At 41.4% G+C, this 16813-nt stretch overlaps 1 protein-coding gene across 6 annotated transcripts; it reads right to left on the minus strand.

Moving 5' to 3' along the window:
- Window positions 1-1985: 1985 nt before the first annotated feature.
- ARMCX1 (armadillo repeat containing X-linked 1) lies at window positions 1986-6074 on the minus strand. Of its 6 annotated transcripts, none has more exons than XM_036305997.1 (5): window positions 5965-6074; window positions 5594-5650; window positions 5015-5119; window positions 4136-4250; window positions 1986-3890 (listed from the first exon to the last, which is right to left on the minus strand). In XM_036305997.1, exon 5 carries the CDS (start codon window positions 3741-3743, stop codon window positions 2376-2378), a length of 1368 nt encoding a protein of 455 aa, XP_036161890.1. In that variant the 5' UTR covers window positions 3744-3890; window positions 4136-4250; window positions 5015-5119; window positions 5594-5650; window positions 5965-6074; the 3' UTR covers window positions 1986-2375. The 6 variants fall into 6 exon arrangements, with proteins under 6 accessions (XP_036161890.1, XP_036161891.1, XP_036161894.1 ...); XM_036305998.1 differs by having other exon boundaries at window positions 5015-5178; XM_036306001.1 differs by having other exon boundaries at window positions 5588-5650.
- Between the last annotated feature and the right edge of the window lie 10739 nt (window positions 6075-16813).

Raw genomic sequence — 16813 nt, forward strand, 5'->3', positions numbered from 1 at the left:
TTCTCTTTCTCTCCCTCCTTCGCTCTCCCCTCCCTCCCTCCCTCTCTCCCTCCCTCTCTTCCCCTTTCCCTTCCACTCTCTCTAAAAATCAGTGGAAAAAATAACCTCATTTCTCGGATGAGGATTAAAAGAAAAAAAGATCATACACTGAACTTTTTCAAAGTAAATGAGAGTAAATGTTCATCAATGTTTTCAAGAGCCGCACAATGTTTCAATGTGTACACATATCCAAATTTATTTAATCAAGTGCCTCTTTGGAGACACTTGGCTCACTCACAATTTTTCACACTTCACACTTTCATACAAGCCAATTATTTGGTTATTTCCCAAGGATAAATTTTTTTATAATGATATTGGAAATAATACTTTATTCCAAGCCTGTGATTCAGAGGATCGTGTAAAGAAGTTACTCTAATCTAAAGGTCTCCGCACAGTGGAACACACCTGGTGACTCCAGATGACAGACAGGCCTCTGAGCAGCCACGCCTTAGGAGGCCTGCAGAGGGCATAGACCAGGTCTACAACAGTATCTGCTGCAGTACCATCATGGGGGAGATTCTGGAACATTTCTTCATTTTTGTAGGGCTGCTACTGTGCTTGGTCCACCAGGTAAAGTGGGTGAGATTCTCCAAATGTATTTTTCTGCATCTTTTCCCTTTGAAAGCAAAGATGTAACTCTAAGGATAAATGTCTACCAGTGGAATTACTGGATCAAAGAGCATGCAAATCTTGAGGGCTTCTGAAACATGTGTCCAAGTGGACCTTGTACCAGTGTATGTTCCCACCAGCACACTTTGAGAGTGCCCCTCCCCTCACACTCTTACCACTCTCTAGGTTGGGAGAGAGGTGGATAGTCTTCAATATGAATGCCAACAGCTCTCTCGATGGTTCCTGCCTCAACCAACCTTATAAAAGAAATCTGATAAAAGCACTAAAAATTATTATTTCTGCTATTACATTTTCTTATTTCAAAGTAGTAACTAATCCTTGCTCAGTGGTTAGAGTGTCAGCCCTCCCACCAAAGTGTCTCCGGTTTGATTCCTGGTCAAGGGCATGTACCTGGGTTGCAGGTTCCATCCCTGGCCTCAGTCAGGGAGGCACCTGGTCGATGTGTCTCTCTCACATCGATGTTCCTCTCTCTCCCTCTATCTCCCTTCCTTCCAAAAGAAGAGGAAAAATATAGTAACTAATGTATTCACGTATATAAAAAACAGAATTGATCAAGAAAGAGTTCATTTTCCTATCAAATGCCTCAAGACTCTAAAATAAAATTGTCCCTCCCTGTAGTCCCCAGAATAGGTCCCAGCACTTCTTCGTTCAAAGGGTCTCTCACTTGCTTCCTCTCATCATTCCCATGACCAGCAGTGACATTTCAGACTTTCATCATCTTGTACTTGGACTATGGTGGTAACTTCCTAACTGGTGTTCCAATCTTCAGTGGCTGCTCCTGTCCCCTCCCCAACTCAGACCCATCCTGCACCAAAACAGCCACATTATTTCCTTTCATCCTGTCATTCCCAGGGTCATGAAAGGCTTTCGTGTCATCCAGGGTTGGATGGAGTAATATGCAAACACCTCAGTGTAGCCACCAGGGACCCTCCACGAATGCGACTCACTCCAACTGCTCAACTGTATTTCTCACCACTCCCTCTTCCACACTTTGTACTCAGGCAGGCCAGCCTTCTCTCTGGAGCAGCATTCCCACCTCCATGCCTTTCTTCCCACCATTCCTTCCTCCTCCAATGCCCTTCTGTCCTGTTTTTATCCTATCCTTCAAGCCCAGCTTACTTAAGCTTCCTCTCCTCTTAAAACTTTCCCTGTGCTCTGTTACCTGCAAAACTTTCTGCCACCTCTAAGCACTAATAGGAAGCAGCTGGCCATGATGAATGGCTCCTGGTTTTGTTAATAACTTTTTGTTTCCATACATCTTGCCTTCTCAAATACACAATAAACTTAAGAACACGATATTTTTTTTTTTTTTGCTGCTTAAAACACATAACTTTATTGATAAAAGACAAGTCTAAGATTAACAAATATAAACCAATACAAAAGTGTAGGTTATTTATGATTAGTTTGCTGTCACTTTAGATAGAGAGTAAAAATATCCCAATCTAGGTAGCAAGATGGAATCAACTAAGTGCTTTGTCTGTACAAGCTTTAGTATTCACTTGGCATCTTTAAAACGGTCCAGCCTAAAACCAACCATCATAGCCAGCATTACTATTGACTTGTGATATTCATTGTTCCAAAATAGCGGCTGAAAGTATCTCTATGCCATATAAGCACAGTGAAAAACAAAGAATTTGCAAAATGTATTGTTCCCAAGTGCAAACTTAAAACACATATCTCAATTATTATTTCAGACAGACCTCCGATTAGAGTTTGGTCAATACTTTGAGAACTTTTACTTTCACCACCAGATCACTGTGATTTGCTAATGCTTTGATTTTTTTAACACACACCCCAGATTCTTTAAATAAGAAAAAAAGTGAACTTCTGCTAAACTCTTTCCTGGACAATGCAAGCCCTTCATTGTTTATGTTATCATTTATATTCTCAAATAGGGTTAGGACATTAAGAAGAATCTCTCTGTCCCATTCTTTATTAAAGAGGGAAATCAATTCTGATGGTACTTTACAACTGACCAGCTCTCTTGTCAAGGCTGGATTTTCAGTAAAGTTTATAAGTAGTTTCATAATCTGAATCTTGGTGAAGTAATTTCCCAGGAATAACAAAGCAAAAAAGTCTGGAAAAGAATAGGAAAGCAAATGTTGGTAATGATTAGTCACAGTCATGTTGGTTAGCAGTCTTAGTCCAGCCATCTGCACAGCTGAGTCCAAGCAACAAATCATGGTGTCATCACACACTTGACTGATATACGTCTTAATCTTGCCCTGATTTTCAGCATTCACACTCAAGTTATTAAGAGCATTGTAAGCCTTTTCTCTAATAATGGGATCTTTCGTTTTTATCAGTTTTGCAATAATTGGGAGACCACCCAATTCACGAATGGCATTTTGGTTAAATGAATATGCTGCATTGTTACCGAGAGTGACCAAGGCTACTTCTTGAATAAAAGGATCATTTGTTCTTTCTAGGATGTTAAGGACCTTTTGAAGGTCTGTAGTGCCTAAAATATCATCAATTTTATAGGGAAAGTTGAACTTGCCCCTGCGAACAGGCCATGTTGTAGCTGGAGTCCTGGTGCTCTTAGCTCGGACCTTTCCCTTGGACTTTCCACATGCCCTGTTCCTAGCCCTAGCCCCACTCCTGGTGGGGTGGCAGCCTCCACCCCTGCCTCCTGGGCAGGGTAAACTCGATGCAAAAGTCCTAGTCCCAGAGATGGTACCCAACCTGGCCCCTTTGCCTGTCTTTGCACTTGCCTGTTCCTTCAGCGTGCTGAAAAGGGCCTTGGCCTTGGCCTCTAGGCCACCTCCTCTCTGGGTTCCTGAGTGGACTCCCACTTTTATATCTGGACCACTCTTGAGTTCCATGCCCACTTCAGCTTTGGCTTTTGAGTCACCCTGAAATCTAGCTCTGCTCCCCACCACAGTATTAGGTTTCTCAGCCTCCACCCCAATTTCTGTAATATCACTAGATTCCTCATCTTCGTCATCATCATTGTTGTTCCAGATTTTCTCGCTGTCATCTCTTCCCCAGGTCAGTCTGTATACACAGTAGCAGGCGCCAGCCCCTATCACCACGCCAGCAGCCACACAACCAGCCTCCCGAGTTCGACCCATACTGGAGCAAATGTCTAAGCCGAATGCCTGAGCCAAATTTTTAACCCAGGCAGAGCAGACTTGCTGTGGCTCAGAATTATCTGAAGCCTGGATGGAATCTTTAGCTATAGCTGGCAGGCTCTTCAGCAACTGCAGATACAGCAGCACCTAGGAAAGAAGGAAAGACTTGAGGCTTTAGTCTCCTCCTTTTATGCCTTTGCATGCAGACAGACTAAACTAGGGGCAGACAAAGGAATGGGGACATGACAGGGTCTCAGGGCTAGATCACTGATCCCTTTCTTACACAGGGAAGTTAATTTTGAAAAATTTCCCCACCTCCAGATTCTCCAACCTCATGGTCAATTTACCTCACCCCAGTTCATTCCATTTAAGGTATCTAATCAGTTCCCTACCTCCTCTGCCCTTCCAGGTGTCCTGGGGGTAGTGGCACTTCCACATACACCCACACAGGTTCAGACAGTTTCTTCCTTTTCCTTCTTGCCTGGAAGTGCACTGTATTCTGCAAACCTGCATACATAAGGGGTGGGGAGGGGATTGCTGAGAGCTTACTTAGGTCATAGGTACCTCTCTGGAATCCCTGGCCCTAGTAGGAGTAGAGCAGTATTTCCCACCTAGTTATGCTCCTCTCCTCACAGTGCTTTGAAATTCATTAGCTCACCCACTCGCCTCCTCTGATCTCTGATCTCCTCCAATCCTCCACCCCACCCCCACCCCTGAAAATCACTTCCTCCAAAGGTGATAACACACATTCCCTTCCCTAACAAAATCAATGGGGGTGGATTGTGAATGTCTAGAAGCCAGACAGGGGTAAAATGAACAAAAGTCTGGAATTTCACCCTTGCCTCTGCTACCCCCACCATCTCAAAGGTACCAAGACACTCCTACTCAACCCATTATGCCAATTTCACTGTTCCAGGGGAATTTCCTTCATCCCTCAACTCAGTTTCTGCCTCCACCAAACCTAAGGACTAACAGCTCTGGGACTGAGTGAGTGATGGGCAGACCAATACCAATTACTTTTTGTACTCCAAAAAGTAATTTGGAAAAAGGTCTTCCCTACCCCCACCCCAGAATTCTTGTGACACCCTCCCCCTTCCAGCCACTTCTTTCTCAGTTTTATACCACCGGAGAACTTTCTTTTGTAAACTCTGAAATGGTATAAAGAGGCAGAAAGGAGGGGGATGCAGAGGAGGCCCACTGGAGTTTGCAGTCTCCACCATTCTCCACCCCAAGAGCCCTCAAACAGTGCCAGCATCCTCACTCTGACCTACTTGTTTCTGGACAATGTTCCTCTTCTTCCTGCTTCTGGGTCGGATTGGCCTTCAGGCACAACAAGATCCACAGACGCAGACTGGCGACTTGGCAGAGATGGATGGCTAGCAGACAGAACAGCACTTCAGAAAGTCCCAATACCAGCTTTTACAAATTCAAGGGCCTGGTAGTCAAATAGATTTTAACTTCTGTTTTCTCATCCTACCCCCACGTCTCAGGACCTCTCAGACACCAGCCCTCTTCCTGCATGACGTCCACCCACGCCCTGCCCCAGCCCCCGCTCTACTCCCATCGGATGGCCATTTTCCCAGCAAAAACCACACCCCTTTGAAACAACTAAAGAAGGCGGGGGAGGAAGTATGGAAAACCGGCGGAAAGACCATTCCCCTCCCTGATGCATTCCCACCCCTCCCCCCTAAAGACACCAATTTTTACGAAAGGCTGTCACATCCTTTTTTTCTACATATATAATAGCAGGGAGATAGCTGGAGAGTCATTAATGAGCCTAAGATAAGGGAGGACCTCAGCCATCCCCGCTCTTCTCGTGGACGCCGGGGCAATCCCCTCTTTACACTGACATGCAGGAGTTCCAGGCAGATTCTTTGTTCCTTTGCTCCGAGTGATACAGCGCCCCACTAAAAGACATGCGAAAAGACAAATAGTCAGACAGCCCCACAGCCCCAAGATCCTGGATTGATAGATGGTCCGGAATTCTAATACACTGTCTTCCCCGATTCAAGGCCCTGGATGTTAAAGGTTTCTCCCCTCCTGCGCTGGGGTCTCCCTTGTAATACAGCCCGTAACATCGACCATTTTGTTTCTTGGAAGGGCAGGGGTTTAGAAAGCACGCTGGTCCCTTTCCGGTGGAATCCACCCTCCCCAACCCACACCGCAGGGATCCCCCAGGCAGCGACCATCCCCTTAGATCTGCAGGGATCTGGTCAGTTACCTCCTCCTCCTTCCCTAGCCACAGGCCCGCCCGCCCGATGGGGAAAAGGCAGATGGCAAGCGACCAAATGAAGACGAAGATTAGAAGGACGTCTAAAACGTCTAAACGCGTAGGCTTCTGCTCACGTGAGGGCCACGTCATCCGTGAGCTCAAGACCCCAATTACCACTCCCACCGGCAGGCAGTGCGGCTGGAGCTGGCCCACCCCTTTCCTTCCCTGACCATATCAGGTCCTGCCACTCATTTTCCTCTGCCAATCCTAGAAACCAGGAATAGCTTCTCCTTGTGGTTGCAATTTGCCTTTCTTTAATTTACAGAGAGAGACTGCATCTGTTCCCAAGGTCATGGATCTTTTCTTCCTCTTAGAGGGATAATTTTTTCCCCTTATCCCTGTCCAACCATCTCTCCCTCCCTTCACCACCCACCCTCAGCCATGAGGATCCAGCATTTCTCCTGCACCCCTATACAAAATGGAAGAAAAATCTCAGAAAAGGATATAGGTAATGGGAGTGTTTTACTTCCTTAAACTTTTCTGTTCATTTTTTTTATAAATCAATACTGCATTACTTTTATATTGAAAAAATAAAATGATGCTATTTTCATTTGAGTGGAGAATAATTTAAGTGGAAGACCAAAAGGTCTCATTAATTTCATTATATTTATTTATAACACAAGGTAACTGTTTCTATCGGTTATAGCCAAATAGGAACTTTCAAAACGTATTTTAAAATCTATAACGGGAATTTTCACACGATTTATTAATTAGTCCACAAGGAGAGGACTAGTCCTCTGATCTTGCCCATTTGATGCAAATGATTTATTACTTTTCCTATTTTTGGATCAACTTGCAAATTGATAACACAAAAGCAGCACAATCCTGTCTTGTTTGTTTTTTAAAAAGACATGCATTTAATGTCCCAGAGTCTTGGTTAACTGCTATGTGAACCACTTATAATTTGATGGCTTTTCTGAACACCTGCCCCTGGATTAGATTCAAGTCTACTAAGGTGGATGCAGGTGAGAGTGTAAGGGATGCAGAACTGGTCCCTTCCTACCTGCCTTGTCAAGAGGTGAGGGATAAAGGTGTTGTCCTCTGATCCCCTCCCATATTCCATAGCTTCTCATCCCCCGCAGTCAGGCAAATGACTTTGTTGCTCAATCTAAAGGTATACATGGACAGGTGACCAAGGTGATAAATGCCACCTTTACTCAGATGACCAACCTGACCTGAGTGAATGTATTTGCCTTCTTCCCTCCCTAGCTCCCTTACATTCCCACAGAGGTAACTCAGGGATGCATAGGAGGGATTGTTGGTCACACCTCCCTGCAGCTGTGGGTTTCCATAAAGCCTGGAGAAGTGATTGCTGGGGAAGCACTCAAGTCTGCCTGCTCTGGCCTCATTCACAACACTTAAGTCTTCTCATGCCACCTGGCCTGAGAGGTTCAGCCTGCTTGGCCTCTGACGTATAGCCTCCTCACTGCAGGGTCCTCAGAAAGAACCTAGCCTTGAGGTAGGATCATGTCCTGCAGTCCACTCCCAACTTGGTGCCCCCTCAACTAAATGTATGCCTGGACTGAATGGACTCTCCTCAACATACCTAGAGTAGGCATTCTCAACTGGCCAACTCTGTGAAAATTTTATCAAAATTATGCAAGTACATGTGTTCATTTTAGTGGGGAGAAGGTTTGTAGGTCTCATCAGATTCTCACAGGCATCTGTGACTTAAAAAATAATTCCGAACTTCTTTACTAGGGGAAAAAAGATAAATTCCCTCAATAGAAATCTCTCAAATCCCTCTCTCTCTCTCTCTCTCTCTCTCTCTCTCTCTCTCTCTCTCTCTCTTTCTCTCTCTCTCTCTCTCTCTCTCATCTCCCCACACTCCATATTTTTTAAATGTGTGAATAATGCAGAAATGTATAAAGTAGAATGTGGAAGTGTGTCAAGTTCCAAGTTGAGGAACACTGCAGAACAAAATGGTTGACATCTAGTGACTAAAGTGTAATGAATATGCACTTTAACTTGAGAACTGACATCTTTAAAAATTGAGTCTTTCTATCCATGTTGACATTACTATCTTCAATAAATTTTATGTTTATTCAGGGAAGTCATACTTATTACTTGTTAAGCTTATTCCTAGGTATGTTATTGTTTTGTTGTTTTGGGGGATGACATTTCTTTTATGAGTATATTTTCTACCAGGTTATTGCTTGTCTCTGGAAAAATTGATATGTTTCTTTTTAGTGATCTTTCTTAATTTTTCTAATGATTTTTCAGTTGATGGCTTTGGTTTACCTAGGTATGCATAGAGAATCATCTGCAAATGATGATTTTTTTATATATATTTTATTGATTTTTTACAGAGAGGAAGGGAGAGGGATAGAGAGTTAAAAACATCGATCAGAGAGAAGCATCTATCAGCTGCCTCCTGCACACCCTCTACTGGGGATGTGCCTGCAACCAAGGTACATGCCCTTGACTGGAATCGAACCTGGGACCCTTGAGTCCCCAGGCCAATGCTCTATCCAGTGAGCCAAACCAACTAGGGCCAAATGATGATTTTTAATTTTTCCAGTATTTATATATTTTACTCTATTATTTTCTGGATGTAGCACATTGACCAGAACCTCTAGAACTATGTTGAATAATAGTGGCAATTAAGGGTCTCCTGATCTTATTCTTGAAGTAAATGAGAACACCCTTAATATTTCACCAGTGAATGTGACATTTGCTATTTGATTCTGACTTGTCCATCTGTGATTGATGGGGGATGTCTAAAAGCTGCACTTTTATAGCCTTTACATAATACTGAGCAAAATTCAAATGTCCACATCATAATATTAGGAGAGGGAGGGGATGGCAGAGAGGTGCCATAAGTGCTACGCTTATTGTGAATATGTTGGTGAAAAAAAGCAGACACTGAACTCTGCTCTCATAGTGGAAACAAGACCTTCATGAAATAATCATATATACATACAAACTGAAAAATACTGTGAAAGAAAGGAACACTGTTAACACAGTAAAAGAAGTGGTAGAGTCTTGGAATTAGGGAAGGCTTCCTTGAGGGGGAAAGGAAGTAAAATTTTGAACTGAGATGAAGGAAAATAGGTGTTAACCAGGAAAAGAAGGGAGATAAAATAAAAATATCTCAAATTTTCCACCCTTCTGATAACCACCATGATAGTTCATTTACCTCAATTCTAGGATAAATCCTGTGAAAACCACTACTAACTTTTCAATTGACTATTTCCAGGTGTTGTTGTTGTTTTATATATGCCAACAAAAATGCATATGTAGATAAATTATATGTGCACAGATATTATTTGGGATCATACTACGCATACCATTCTGTACACTATTTTTCACCTAATATATTATGTACATTGTTTTATCAGAAAAAAATACTAGTCTATAGTGTGGATTTACCAGAAATTTAATAAATCTACTACTGATCAATATTTTGTCACTTCCTAATCTTTGTCTATTACAAAAAATACTACAGTGGAAACCTTTATACGGATAAATGTTAACAATTATGGCATTATTTCCTTAGGACAAATTCCTAGAAGTGAGATCACTGAGTCAAAGTGAATGTTAATTTTATCCATGCTGCCAACTTTTCTCTCTTAAATTTACTTACTTATACAGTATCGTGCTCCAAAAATTAGATTTCTTTCATTGTAAATTACATTAAGCATTATCTCATAGGTTTGTTAATCAGTTGTATTTCTCTTTCTATGAACTGCCTTTTCCCATTTTCCACTAGTTTTTTTTTTATCCTTTCCTTAATAATATATGAGAATTTTAATATTAATATTACATTTTAGTATTTTAATTATTTAATATTTTATATTAAAACTTAATATTCCCATAAGAACAGGAAAAAGAGAGGGATGCCCACTTTCACCACTCCTGTTTGACATAGGACTAGAAGTGCTAGCCATTGCGATCAGACAAAAAGAAGAAATAAAAGGCATCCAAATTGGAAAGGAGGAAGTAAAACTGACACTATTCACAGATGACATACTGTCCATAGAAAATCCTAAAGACCATCAGAAAACTACTAGATTTAACAAATGAATTTGGCAACATAGTAGGATATAAAGTTAACACCCAGAAATCTATGGCATTTTTAAACATCAAATAGAGGCCTGGTGCATGAATTCCCAGGTGGGGTCCAGCCGGCCCGGCCCTAATGGGGGCTATCATGGCTGGGCCAGCCAGGGGGAGGGGCCAGGGGTGGTTGGCCAGCTGGCCCCTACCCCGATCAGGGTGGGGCCAGCCGGGGGGAGCGGAGAGGAGGCACAGGCGGTTGGCTGGCCAGCCCCGCCCCCAGATTGAACTCCAGGTTGAACCCCTTAGAGGGAACAATTTACATATTAGTCTTTTATTTTATAGGATAATGAACTCTCAGAAAGGGAAACCAAACAAACAACCCCATTTACCACTACAACAAAAAAAAATTTAGATACTTAGGAATAAACTTAACCAAGGAGGTAAAAGACCTGTATTTGGAAAACTACAAGATGTTGAAAAAAGAGAGAGAGGAAGATATATGCAAATGAAAGAATATACCATGTTCATGGATTGGTAGAATCAACATCATTAAAACTTCCATACTACCAAAGCAATCTACAGATTCAATGCAATCTCTGTTAAAATACCAACAGCATATTTTGAAGTGCTAGAACAAATTCTCCAAAAAGTTATATGGAATCAAAAAAGACCCCAAAGAGCTGCAGCAAACTTGAGAAAGAAAAACAAAGTTGGAGGAATCACAATACCAAATTTCAAGCTATATTATAAAGCCACTGTACTCAAAACAGCCTGGTACTGGCACAAGAACAGGCATATAAACCAATGGAACAGAACAGAGAACCCAAAAATCGACCCAAGTCATTATGCTCATTTAATATTTGACAAAGGAGGCAAGAGCATACAATGGAGTCAAGACAGTTTCTTCAATAAATGGTGTTGGGAAAATTGGACAGATACATGCAAAAAAATGAAACTAGACCACCAACTTACACCATACACAAGAATACACTCAAAATGGATAAAAGACTTAAATGTAAGATGTTAAACCATAAAAATCTTAGAAGAAACCATTTGCAGCAAAATCTCAGACATCTCTCATAGCAACATGTTTATGGATACATCTCCTACTAGACCGTGGTCGGCAAACTGCGGCTCGGGAGCCACATGAGACTTTTTGGCCTCTCGAGTGTGGCTCTTCCTAAGCCTTGGGAGTACTCTAATTAAGTTAATAACAATGTACCTACCTATATAGCTTAAGTTTAAAAAATTTGGTTCTCAAAAGAAATTTCAATCGTTGTACTGTTGATATTTGGCTCTGTTGACTAATGAGCTTGCCGACCACTGTAGGACAATGGAGATTAAGGAGAAAATAAACAAATGGAACTACCTCAAATTAAAGAGCTTCTGCACAGCGAAAGGAACCATCAATAAAGTAACAAGAGAGCCCACACCATGGGAGAACATATTTGCCAATGATACATCCAATGAGGGGTTAACCTCCAAAATCTACAGGAAACTCATACAACTTAACAAAAGGAAGATAAACAATCAAATTGAAAATGGGAAAAGACCTCAATAGATACTACTCCAACATGAACATACAGAAGGCCAAAAGGCATATGAAAAAATGCTCAGTCACTGATCATCCTAGAGATGCAAATCAAAATGACAATGTGGTAACACCTCACACCTGTCAGAATGGCTATCATCAACAAATCAACAAATGACAAGTGTTGGTGAGGATGCAGAGAAAAACGAACTCTCACGCACTGCTGGTGGGAATGCAGACTGGTGCAGCCACTGTGGAAAACAGTTTGGAGTTTCTTCGAAAAATTAAAAATGGAACTACCATTTGACCCAGTGATCCCACTTCTGGGAATATATCCCCAAAACTCAGAAACACCCATCTGAAAGAATATATGCACCCCCATGTTCATAGCAGCACAATTTACAATAGCTAAGATTTGGAAACAGCCTAAGAGGCCATCAGCAGATGAGTAGATTAAAAAAACTATGGTACATCTACACAATGGAGTACTATGCAGCTATAAAAAGATAGAACTCTTACCATTTACAAGAGCATGGATGGACCTGGAGAGCAGTATGCTAAGCGAAATAAGCCAGTCAGAGAAAGATAAGTATCATGTGATCTCACTCATATGTGGAATCTAATGACCAACACAAACTGATGAACAAAAATAGACCCAGAGACATAGAAGCATCAAACTGACTGTCAAACCTCAGAGGGAAGACAGGGGAGGTTGGAGGAGGGGAAGAGATCAACCAATGAACTCATATGCATACATGCATAATCCAAGGACACAGACAGTGGGTGGTGAAGGCTTGCGGGGGACTGGGAGGAGAGGGCAATGGGGGGAAAAACGGACATATGTAATACTTTCAACAATAAAGATCTATTAAAAATAATAAAAATAGAAAAGAAGAAAATCATAAGAGATATGTAAAATATAAACATACAAAGACTTTTATCAGAGAAATATGATAGTAAAAAAAAAAGTGTAAGTAAACTTAATGTAATGGGAATGATAAAATATAACTTTCCTTTTATTTCAAAAAATTATGCTTTCATTAAAATTTTGGTCTTCAAAAACTATTAAATGACATTTAATAATATTATGTATTTATATAAGTAAATTAAAAAATAGAAAATAAAATTATATAACAGCATGTTCCCAATATATTTTAAAATGTCCCTTTATAAATAGTGCTTAGATTTACTTAGTAGGGTTACATATACTTTTAATTTTCTTTTTAAATTTTTGATACTTTCTAAATTTTCTAGAATGGGCAACATAACAACCTACAGTTAGAGGGGAGGAAAGACATTTTTACCTTTTATTTAAAACAACAACAAAAATTTAATATTAGCATTTAATATTTTCTGTAAATTAAGAAAATGAGCTCTTTGACTGCGATAAGTGTTATAATATTTTCTCAGTTTATAATTTTCTTTGGACTTCTGCTATATAGAAATTTTAATCTTTATGATATAAAATTTATCAGTTCTTTCTTTACATTTTTTGGGTTTTGTGTCCTGCTGAGGAAAGCCCGTTTTTACTTCCAATATTTATGTGTGTTTTAAAATAAATTTCTGATCCACATGGAATGTGTGTATGTGTGTGTCGTTGTCTTTATTATCAGTAAGGCACCAGCAGTTTTACCCACCATTGCTTTTGTACCATTTATATAAATGTCCAAATAGAGGGAAATAAAAAACAAATAACATCTCAGTGTTATTTTAAATGTATTTTTCCAGATTTATTGATCATATGGAATTATTTTTTAAAATAGTTAGCAAATTGCCCTAATGTCAATTATCAAATGAGGCATATTTAGCTCACTGATTTAAAATGCCAACCTTCATCATATCTACACATATTTGGATCTAGCTCTTTTTAAAAAATGTTTTTATTGATTTTTAGAGTGAGGTAGGGATGGGGAGAGAGAGAGAATAATCAATTGGTTGCCTCCCGCATGCACTCCTACCAGGGATCGAGCCCACAACCTGGGCATGTACCCCGTCAGGGAATTGAACCATCGACCTTTCATTGCATAGAACAGTGCTCAACCAATTGAGCGCCACTAGCCAGGGTCTGGATCTAGTTTTTTATTCTCTAGTATGATTCATCAATATATTATTTTTTATTTCTTTTATGTACCAAAGTATTTTAATTATAATATCTCACAATAGGTTTTAATATCTGAGAGAGAAAGGCCTCTTTAATTACTCCCCTTTTTCATAATTTCACCATCTTCCTATTCACATATGTTTATCTATACTAATAAAAGGGTAATATGCTAATTAGACCGGGAGACTTTCTGGGAGACCTTCTGGACATCCTTTTAGACAAAGCCATGATGGCAGGGCCGAGGCAGAGGTGGTTAGTGGTGATCAAGCCAGGAGGGGAGGGCAGTTGGGGGTGATCAGGCCAGCGGGGGGGGGGGGCAGTTGGGGGCAAGTAGGCTGGCAGGCAGAGTGGTTAGGGGCAAACTGGCAGGCAGGCAGGTGAGTGGTTAGGAGCCAGCGGTCCCGGATTGTGCGAAGAATGTCCAACTGCTGTTTTAAGCCCAATCCCAAGGGATCCCAGATTGGAGAGGGTGCAGGCCAGGCTGAGGGATACCCCCCACCCATGCATGAATTTCATGCACCGGGCCACTAGTTTAGAGATAAAAGGCATTGTTTTGTTAAATTCCCCTAAAATTACTGTTTTTTATTTCAATTTGTTATAACTTAATTGAGGGATAGTTAGTATCTTTACGAGAATAGCTTACCACCTCACACCCATTCGAATGGCTATTGTAAAAAAGACTAGAAATAACAAGTTCTGGTAAGGATGTGGAGAAAAGAAAATCCTTGTGCACTGCTGGTGGGATTGTAAGTAAACTGGTACAGCCAATGTGAAAAACAGAATGGAGTTTCCTCAAAAAAAATTAAAACTAGAACTACCATATGATACAGCAATCCCACGTCTGGGTACATTTCTGAGGGAAACAATATCACTGTTTCAAAGAGATATCTGTACCTCCATGTTCATTGCAGCATTACCCAAGTGTTCTCGAGAGATGAATGGATTTTAAAAATTATATATATACCCATTTATATATAACTTTACACAAAACAGTGACACATTGTGGATGTATTTGTTTCTCAACAATCACTCGTGGATTTTCTGAACCCCAAATGCGACAATTTTGTCAATTAACCAAGCTGTCCACAACGTGTCACTGTTTGGTGTGGATTTTGGGCTGGAGGCATCATCGGACCATTCTTCTTCGAAAATGTGGCTGCTCAGGCAATAACAGTTAATGGTGCTCGCTATCGTGACATGATAATCCATTTACCCTATATGCTATTCCATACATAACCCTATACTGTATACTTTATGAATCAATAAAAAATTTACAATTTTTAATTATAAACCTGTGTTTTCTATCAAAATTACTTCTTGCGTAAATTTTGGTGCCGAAACCGGTTTGGCTCAGTGGATAGAGCGTCGGCCTGCGGACTGAAAGGTCCCAGGTTCAATTCCGGTCAAGGGCATGCACCTGGGTTGCAGGCATATCCCCAGTAGGAGATGTGCAGGAGGCAGCTGATCGATGTTTCTCTCTCATCGATGTTTCTAACTCTCTATCTCTCTCCCTTCCTCTCTGTAAAAAATCAATAAAATATATTTTAAAAAAAATTTTGGGACATCCTTTTTATATATATATATATATAACTAGTATATGTGTGTGCCTATATATATATGTGTGTGTGTGCCTATATATATATGTGTGTGTGTATATATATATATATATATATATATATATATATATATATACTGAGTGGCCAGTTTATTATGACCACCCCACCAGTACTTTGTTGGGTCACCTTTTGCCTTCAATATTGCGGCAATTCTTCTTGGCATTGACTCCACTAGATGTTGAAAGGTGATGCGAGGAATCTGACACCATGCCTGATGAATAGCACTGTCTAGTTCTGTGAGATTTGATGGTTGTGGAACCAGCTGCCTGATGGCTCTTTTAACTTCGTCCCACAAATGCTCAATTGGATTGAGATCTGATGACTGTGGGGGCCACCTAAGCAAGGTAAAGTCTCCCTCATGTTCTTGAAACAGCTCCTGCACAATACGAGCACCGTGGCATGGCGCATTGTCTTGCTGGAAGAAGCCATCTCCATTGGGATGCGCCATCAACATGATAGGATGAACTTGATCAGCAACAATACTTAGGTATGTTGTGCTATTCAGACGTTTATAATGATATGGCCCTCTAGCAACTGCAGCAGGAAATTATAGCTAATTTGCCTATAAGCATCAGGTGGTCATAATAATCTGGCCACTCAGTATATATAGACATACATACATACATACATACATACATATACATATATATTTAAGTGATTGGTTTTTTCATATTGATTGTATAACCAGCTTCATTATGAAATTCCTAAACTTTCAAATAGATTTTAGCTGGTTCTTTTAAATAATTTTGCCTCCTCCTGTCTAATATTACTATCACATCTCTTTCAATTACACAATTGCATTAACTAGTACTTATAGAACAACTAGGAGCCAGGTGCACAAAATTTGTGCACGGGTGCGGTCCCTAGGCCTGGCTGGTGGTCCCTAGGCCTGGCCAACAATCAAAGCGTGAGTGTCTGGCATGGAAGGGCAAATTCCAGCTGACCTCTGGGCCCTGGGCAGCACCTGGGCTCCCAGGCCCCCATGTGTCCTCTTCCACCTGAGTCATTGGGGCCTCACACTGCTCCCTCAGCACCCAGGAGTCAGACGGTGGCCCGCGGCCCCCCCCCCCCGCCACTGCTGCTACTGGTTGCTGTCTGCGGGGCAATTGGCAGGGTGATCAGGCCCCACTCACACCTACCTTGGCCTGGTGTCACCGCTCACCTGCTTTGCCATCCTGCCACGGTCCCACTCTCATTGGGGCCCATCAGGGCCAGCAGTGCCTCCACTGTCTCCCACTACCAGCACCACATTGTTGATGCCTGCCATGTTCTGCGCCACTCCCTAGTGGTCAACACACATCATAGCGAGCAGTCGAACTCCTGGTAAAACTCCTGGTCAAGGGGACAATTTGCATATTAGGCTTTTATTATATAGGACTAGAGGCCCGGTGCATGAAAATTCATGTACTGAAGAGGGGTCCCTCAGCCAGGCCTGCCCCCTCTCACAGTAGGGAGCCCTCAGGGGCGGGAGGCAGCCCTGTGATCAGGAGAAGGCGATGCCCCATCACAACCGACAGTCAGACATGCCTCTCACAATGTTGTTTGTTG

The sequence above is a fragment of the Myotis myotis genome, unplaced genomic scaffold (genome assembly GCF_014108235.1).
Source record: "Myotis myotis isolate mMyoMyo1 unplaced genomic scaffold, mMyoMyo1.p scaffold_m19_p_4, whole genome shotgun sequence".
Lineage (NCBI taxonomy): Eukaryota > Metazoa > Chordata > Mammalia > Chiroptera > Vespertilionidae > Myotis > Myotis myotis.